The sequence below is a fragment of the Lepidochelys kempii genome, chromosome 2 (genome assembly GCF_965140265.1).
Source record: "Lepidochelys kempii isolate rLepKem1 chromosome 2, rLepKem1.hap2, whole genome shotgun sequence".
Classification (NCBI taxonomy): domain Eukaryota; kingdom Metazoa; phylum Chordata; order Testudines; family Cheloniidae; genus Lepidochelys; species Lepidochelys kempii.
Genome location: NC_133257.1, coordinates 121,223,880 through 121,232,398, shown reverse-complemented (window position 1 = coordinate 121,232,398; position 8,519 = coordinate 121,223,880). Strand labels below are relative to the sequence as shown.

Here is an 8,519-nt window from a genome sequence, read left to right as displayed (position 1 = left end):
TATATAAATTAGGGGCAAACAGGAAGTAAGTTGGGATTCGAAAATAAGGAAAAAAGGAACTTGTATTTAAGCTTGCTGGAAGTTCACCCCAATAAACATCGAATTGTTTGCACCTTCGGACTTCGGGTATTGTTGCTCTCTGTTCATGCGAGAAGGACCAGGGAAGTGAGTGGGTGAAGGAATAAGCCCCCTAACAGGCACTGGTACAGCGCTACACCCGCAAGCCTGGGATGCTGCGGGGCTGGGTTACACAGCCCAGCTGTAGCCCCTGGTGGAAGGCAGCCCTGCTGGCAGACCCTGACAAGCCCTGGACAATGTGGGGCTAAGGCACACAGCCCCGCCTGCAGCCCCCAAGCCTGCGAGCCTGGGTTGCACTGCCCCGGCTGCAGCCCCTGACAGAAGGCGGCCCCAGCTGCAGCCCCTACCAAGCCCAGGTCCCCAAGACTGGGGCACACAGCTCCTGCTTCAGCCCTGCACCCCACCAAGCTTGGGACGCCACGTGACTGGGACGCATGGCCCCGGCTGCAGCCCCTGGCAGAAGCTGCCAGGCAGGGGCTGCAGCGTCCTCCTGGTTCCAGCCCCAATTGCAGTGCAGGGGTGCACAGTCCCCCCTCCGCCTCCTGAAGCCTTAGAAGTCAGGGAATCCATTACCCCTGTGACTAAATCGTAGCCAGGCTGCCACAGGGTGTTTGGGATAGTAATGAGTGTGGCATTGTGTGCTATGAGTTAGACGAGAGTGGGCCCCGTGTCAGTGAGCAGGGAGGGGCTCTTAGGGTCACACGTCTTGTGGTTGTAGCAAAAAGCTTGAAAATGCGAACCCAGTGCATTTTAAAGGTAAATAAAAGAAGAGTCTGAGCATCTTTCTTGTAAAACGACCAGTCTTGATGGATGGACTCATGAGTTTTGAACATGCAGCAAGAGGGCTGAGCTCTGCCTTTCTCCAGCCGCCTCCCTGAGGGGATCCCAGAGCACCAGAAGCATAAGTGGCTTTGCCCTTGTCCAGGGTCCCCAAATCCCTCTCCCGGGCAGTGGCGCTGTCCGCTCAGAGCTGACTGCAACGGGACGCTCAGCAATATTCCCGCCTTCTCCTGCCCTTGTTCCTCTCTTTGCCTCTGCTAGTTCCCGCCGGTGGCACGGGCCCGCACCAGCGCCTGCTCGGGGAACAGGGGCTGCGCCCCTGCGCACGCTAATCAGAAGGGTGAGTGGCGCCTCCCCTGAGCGGCGGCGGCTGCTGCTGCTCCCAGCAGGGGCTTGCGGCAGCAGTTCGCGCCTCCACGCTGCAGGGGGCGCTGCGGGCGTCAGGCGCAGCCGTTCGGCTGAGCTGATGTCGCTCCTTGCACTCGCCGCCTCCTCGATGCTGCATCAGGAAGTTGGGGTCTCGCTTTTGGCGGCAGCTGCCGCGGCCGGAGCCGGCCTGAGACTTGACGCAGTCCCCGCCCCCACCTTACCCCATTATCCAATCAGCGGCCCCACCCCCCTCCTCCTAACCAGACGCTGCCGGCTTCCGTGCCGGGGCTGCTGTCTCTTTAAGGAAACGACGCCGTTGCTCATTGGTTGGCTAAGGCCGCCGTGGCTGCTTTTCAAGCAGGGGAGCGAGGGAGCGCGCGCGTGCTTGGGAGCGAGCGCGAGCCGGGGGCTGTTTGCCGGGAGCGGAGCGCGGGGCTTTACCTGGGCGGCTGCACCTTAAGGGAGGAGCCGCTCAGGGGACGCGGAAATGCACCAGCGCCCGGCAGCAGCCTGGGCGGACCCCGCTCCCTTGCAGTAGCCCTGTTTCCAACTCTTCATCCTTGGTCTAGGCAGCACCTTGCAGCCACTGCCCCTGCCAGCCCCGCTCCCCGTTTAGCACCAGCAGCCCACTGCCCTGCTCCTCCCACGAGCGGCAGCCTCGCAGGTCCTTCCCTTATCCTCTTTACTCCCTGCTCCACCTCTTGCACCTTGGTCACGGTCTCCTCCCCACTCCTCCTAAACCGCAGTACCGGCAACCGGGTCCCTCCCCTCCAGGTTTATGGCACAGGACGCCTGCCCCAGCTCTGCACTCGCTGTAGAGGACTGTGCAGACATGAATCCCAGGAAGGTGGCTCTCATCACGGGCATCACTGGCCAAGTAAGTTTGGGGGCGGGGGGCGAAGAGTACAAATGTAATTGCTTCTTTCTTATACCCCAGTCGTTAGGTAAGGCCAGGGGTTAGTGACCCATGTGGGTTGCCTCTCTCTACACGTATCTCCTTGTTTGTTAGCTAACTTCAGTAAACTGTGTAATGCCACACTGATCCGTGTGTATCAGCTCCGTGTTGTGCATCAGTATATACTGCATTGATACCCCACTTGAAATAAGGACTGCTATTACTTACCAAACCGTATTTGGCCCAACTTCATCCTTAACTGATATTGGCTGAAGAGAGGAAAGAAATATTTGCAACTGGTATGTGTTAGTCTCTAAGGTACCACAAGTACTCTTTTTCTTTTTGCGAATGCAGACTGACACGGCTGCTACTCTGAAACCTATGTAAGAATAGTGTCTCATCTCCCGTTTTCTATAGTTTTACAAATTTAAGTACAGCACATCCTGTGCTATTTACATGCAAAAGTGAGGTCACTTGGCTCTTAATATACAGTTTATCTGATGTTTCAGAGTAGCAGCTGTGTTAGTCTGTGTTCACAAAAAGAAAAGGAGTACTTGTGGCACCTTAGAGACTAACAAATTTATTTGAGCATAAGCTTTCGTGAGCTACAGCTCACTTCATCGGATGCATTCAGTGGAAAATACAGTGGGGAGATTTATATACATAGAGAACATGAAACAATGGGTGTTACCATACACACTGTAACGAGAGTGATCACTTAAGGTGAGCTATTACAAGCAGGAGAGCGGGGGGGGGGGCGGAAGGAACCTTTTTGTAGTGATAATCAAGGTGGGCCATTTCCAGCAGTTGACAAGAACTTCTGAGGAACGGTGGGGGTGGGGAATAAACATGGGGAAATAGTTTTACTTTGTGTAATGACCCATCCACTCCCATACAAGACACAATTCTTAATCGTATGTTTAATTCTCATATTAGTGGTTAAAACTTTAAAATTTTGGATCAAGTTTTTATCATATTTGGGGGAAAAAGCAAGCTTTTTACAAAAGTCAATACACATGAGCTAATAACGTAACTGAAGCTGGATGTTCCAGTGTTTGCAACCCAGTGCAACAACAGGAACTGAATGGTGAAACTGACATTTATTGTCTAAGCTGTGAGAAATACAAAAGGGGAAAAAACACAAATAGTGACAATTGACCAAAGGTGGAATTTGCCTGCAGAACACTGTTATTGAGGAAAGATTGGGCTTTAGTGAGAATATACTTGAAGAGTGGCGTTACCTTCTAATGACACACCTTTTATCCAAAATGCATTCCTTTGATGTAGCACAGCTAGATCTTTTATAGGCCTTAGTCAGTGGAACTCATTAGATTCCAGAGGATGGACCATCAGAACCTATTCTTCTGCCTAGCTGAGAGTGAAGGCCTGAGCCTTACTGTCAAAAGGCCCAGCTTTCAATGACTTACCTCCATTCCCAAAAATAAGATGTAGCAAGTAGAAGGCTCTGTGAGGTGGAGCCAGTAACTACTTGGGAAAGGGTCGTAGTGACCATACAACCCTGAGCGAACCGGCAGGAGAAGTTGATGGTGTGGATATTGAGGCCATCTTTGATACTTAAACCAAATGGTGGAAAGGCCCCTATAGAGAGGAATTATCTGAGCTCAAGTAGGGTGTCATACAGCCAGATATGTGCCTTGTTCTTAGTCAAATCACAGTACTGACTTGTACCTGCTAACTTTGCATTTAATAACACAAAGTGAAGAGTAGGGTCACTGTTAGCCTACACCACGCACCCCTGAAAAGAGAACCTCTGAAACAGCTAGTGGCACTGCAGAGTGCTGTAGTCTGATTCCAAGGTCTCGATATTCCTTATTTCCACTCTTGCACCACTACAGCAAAAGAGAGGCTCAAATCTTTACAACCATTGTATATGCCAAATGCTATACACCCAGCTCATTTCAGTGCTGCTCACCCTTTTTGGTCACCATGAAGTGAACATCGAAAGGAGGCAATTGCTGCAGTTGGATTGCTAATTTTTTTCTTTTAACCACATGAGCACTGGTTTGTGTCAGGATTGCTTGTGAGTGATGAGCATGGTGCTTTGTTTCATTTAGGAAAAAACATTATGAACTTGATTTATGCCCACTTCAGATCCCCTTTACTTTGCTGTAGCAGATGTTTGCAAAAATGAGTGTAAGTTAATAAGAATGAAATATAGTTTTTGATTAGAATGGTTGGAAAGAAACTTTTATAAAGACAAGCAAAGGGACAACATCAGAAAATTTAAAAGCCTAACATTTTGCAAGTTTATTGAGAAAAATTTAAGCGGTTAATCAAATATTGGTGCAAGAAACAACCACTTCTCTTTGGGTGTTCGCTCCTTTTAACGTCACCAGCTTGCTTTTATAAGTCAGGAAGCCTTCAGAGCAGCACTTCTCCTTCTCCTCCTCCCTTTCCCTTATCTCTGAATTCTTGAAGCATTTTCATGGGCTGGTGAGGAGAACTTGTTATACACCTGCAGAGTGTGAGTTGGTGTACACTTGAGAGATGAATGGAGAGAAATATCAAAGGCTGCTGCAATAGGAATAAAGTTTTTGCCTTGACGGGCAAAGGATTGCTTTTCCATGTAAGAATGAGGGAACATTGTCTTAACTTGGTGGCCAGGTGTAGCTTTGCAGGTAAAATGTTATCACTTTCCCCATTGAAACAAACTTCCTTACAGTTGAAACTTGATACAGAGCTCCTTTATGGCTGCTAATTATTGGATCTAAATTGAGGTGCCTAGAGCTAGATTTTCCCTGCCAGAGATGTTGAATGCCTGTGACTCCAGTTGAAATATTGGGAGCTGAGAGTTCTCAGCATTTTGGAATGTCCATCTCCAGTTGAACACCAAAACTAGTGGGAGATTTTGCAAAAACTGGCTTAGGTGGCTTATCCAAACCCGTATAACAGGCTAATGATAGAGTTGGCAATAAAACCCTAATACATAGTCCCTTGTTCTGTGCACTAGATATTGCTGCCTTGTAGAAGGAAGTTTGCAGAGTTGCAGCAAAAGCTATAATCCTTAGGAGTCTTTTAATACAAATAGGTGTGTCTGAGTCTTTGGTTATAGCAATCCTTATACCAGAAAGTGTGAGCCCTATTCCAAGAGTAGAGCTGGACAGAACAAAAATGTTGCAGAATTCCTCTTCACTGTGCCTTGGCCTCCTTTTTGGAATTGTTGCAGAATAGGTAAATTCACCTGGCATCATGATAACTTTCTGGCAGGCTCCTTTGGGAGACATGCTTCCAAACTACCCTTCTGTTCCAGTCTGCTGTGTATGTAGTAGTGTAAGAAACACCCATTGAGAGAGACATGAGGCTTGCAGCTTCTCTAAGAGCTTAAAAATAAGAACAAATGCTGGTCTTGACAGTCTAAATAGCATGACCTTGCCCATATCATCTCACTTTCATAAGCTTGCATCTGGCAACATTGTCGCCATAAAGGTGGGCTAATAAATATACATGTTAGGTAGCAGTGCTTGGGTAATCCAACCTGGTATTTACAGGAAACTCTTTCCTTTACCCTAAATGCTTTTCCTCAGTTTAAATAATTGCCCCCAAACCCAACAAACTGTTAATTTCCAGTAGGGGACAATCAGTGACACATGATGCAGTTAACATTTCCACTTCTTTGTGAGTACATTCTTGTCATCCTTGTAAACAGGACACAAATGTAGAGGACACAAATTGGAAACAGTGGATTGCCAGAGATTTATAAGGTGTCAGGTAACCTTGTGAAGAACAAAGAGAATAAAGGACTTGCCCAGGGCTTGTCATGTTTAACACTAGGGGGGGATGATTTGGGAAGGTGAATGCCTGCCAAAGCACACAACCCCAAAATATACCTAGATATTTCTAGTATTTCTGAAACTGCATGGAGGAGCAGCAGCCGCCTCTTCCCTTTCTCCTTGCATCCAACCCCCCAAAGAGGGGAAAATCCTTCTTATTTCCTCTGGCCTGTTGCGCTGTTCCTTTGTGTTTGATCTTCTTCCTCCCTGGGTGTCTCTCCCAAGCCTCTCCAGTCCTTCAAGCTTTTTGCTTCTGGGATTTAGAAACTGGGTAGCTTCCCTATCCTTCTGCATAATTAGGTGGCTCAAACCAATTGATGCCAAGCAGATCTTGGCACTAAGTGCTTATCAGTCTGGCTGATTGAGTTTCACAGGGAAACTTCTAACTAGCAACTCCTCAAAAGAGGTGTTTGGAGCAGTCACAGGATTGAAGTTATCCTATGTGCCCCTCCTGTTGCCCAGGCCCTTCTTCCTCCCAGGATCAGTGTTCTATTAGCCTCACCTACCCCATCGTGGGAATTCCATACCTCTGTGTGAGACTCAGTCTCACAAGAATCACGGTAATGGAGCTAGGAACCCTTTTCCACTCTTTCCCCGTCCCTACGCCCCCCTCCCCCAACCAAACAAAAACCTGTATCATCTTCAGGCACCTTTTGAGCCCAGGATAGATGAGATTTTCTTCCTCTTAGTCAAACTCAGGTTTACTTCAGAAGGTTGCAGTTCCCTGGGCCTAAAGGACAGCGGCAGCATGAAACAGGATCAGCAGTCCAGTGTCCAGATTGTTCCCCTTCCACAAATGCAACTTAGTGGTAAGACCAAAATTCCTTGCACTCTGCAACAGACATGAATGTGTCCCTCTGCAAAACTGTTAGGTAGGCTTCCTTTTGTGCTGTGTATGCTGTGTGCTGCAAGGTACAATTTGAGTTTTATGACAGGTTTCAGAGTAACAGCCGTGTTAGTCTGTATTCGCGAAAAGAAAAGGAGTACTTGTGGCACCTTAGAGACTAACCAATTTATTAGAGCATAAGCTTTCATGGGCTACAGCTCACTTCCTCAGATGCATCTGAGGAAGTGAGCTGTAGCTCACGAAAGCTCATGCTCTAATAAATTGGTTAGTCTCTAAGGTGCCACAAGTACTCCTTTTCTTTTTGAGTTTTATGTTTCACATCAGCTCTTTTTCTCACTTATTCTCTCTCTCTCTCTCTGCAGGACAGAGTGAAGTGGCTGTGGAGAGACTAGTAGGGTGTTGGCGGGGGGGGGGAAGAGGATTTTTTTTAATTTTTAATTTTTTTCAAATAAAATGGGTTAGAGCAGGTAGTATTTAGAGCCCCTCTTTGTAAAAGTACTCAAACATCCCAGCTATTGTAGCTCTAAATTTTCCAGGTAGTATAGGTCTAATCTGAATTGGGAACATAGCATATGTATATTACCCTGTGTATCTGAGTCGGGGTCTCTTTCTCTCGTTACTCCTTAGCCAAATCAAAAATTGAAGATTTGTCTTCATTAATCCAGTTCCCCCACTTCGTCACACAGCTGATTATTTTTCCCGGCAACTTTCTGGCTCCTCCTTATACTGGACTCCTATATACTAGTTGAGATGCTCTTATTTCTGCCTGGTCTTGGCCTTCAAACAATTAGGCAAAGATGTTGGAGGTAAAGGAGAAAGTAGTGATATTGGAGCCTGCGTCCTTCTTGCCTTATTTCTGAAAAGTCACTGTAGCCTGTCATGTGAGGTTGGGGGAGGTGGAACAGGGGACATAAGCATAGTCCTTACAAAAGCTTTGTTTACCATAGGTTAAGATCCTTTGTTAAAATTACTAGGCAGATTGCTGCAACTCTATTAAAATCTGTTTGATTTCTTTTGCCACTCTTGCTTTCTACATGCATTGTTGAGCAGGCACATTTCCTCCCACGCAGATTAATTATTGCAGCTATTTATATGTGCATGCTAGAACTTGTATTTGCTGCACCTGCTCTGTAGATGGAGGACTTCCTTTTCTGGGAGTGCCCACCTGGCATCTTTTGCTGGTGCTAAAGTCTTAAATAAAAACAAAGAAAAATGGAAAATATACAGTATGTCATAAACCAAAAAAAACCCATAAAATCATAAATCAAAAATAAGACAAGTTGGTTGATTTTCTGAGATCAGGGTCTAGTTTAGTTCTAGGTTGCTTTGAGCAGTAGTTAGCCTTTTATTTTTCCTGGATTTAAGGTTGTTTTAGAATAATGGTATAACTTGTAGGTCTGGATTAGTTGCATAATTTAATTGGAACATCGATATTAAAGAGACTGACACAGTGTATGGACAACAAATATAACAGGTACACGATAAGCAAATTCTCTGATCTAGCTGGTTTGTCAGCTACAGGAATGTACTTCCTTTGGGCAAAGGATGCTGCAGGTCTTGGCTTTTTTCCTAGTGAGGTTACTAAAGTAGTTGAGTGTAGATAAACTTGTTTGTCAGGTAAAAGTGTGGTGGCTGTAGTATATTTGAACAGTGGGTTGGGAGGGGAAATAAACCTTTGTCGTTACTGTACACAGTAAGTAATGGAAAATAGTGCAGATTTTTTTGCAAGTTTTGCACTTATGATCTGGCCTACTCATCT

The 8,519-nt window shown here is 46.5% G+C and overlaps 1 protein-coding gene across 3 annotated transcripts in view; it reads left to right on the top strand.

Annotated features, from left to right (window-relative positions):
* Nucleotides 1–1,395: 1,395 nt before the first annotated feature.
* GMDS (GDP-mannose 4,6-dehydratase) overlaps nt 1,396–8,519 on the top strand; it is a 550,304-nt gene continuing 543,180 nt past the window's right edge. For 2 of the 3 annotated variants that reach the window (XM_073332194.1, XM_073332193.1), the window contains exon 1: nt 1,396–2,104. In XM_073332194.1, the coding sequence (XP_073188295.1) occupies nt 2,006–2,104 (99 nt within the window). In that variant the 5' untranslated portion in view covers nt 1,396–2,005. The remainder of the gene's footprint in view (nt 2,105–8,519) is intronic. The other variant, XM_073332192.1, reaches the window with a different exon arrangement.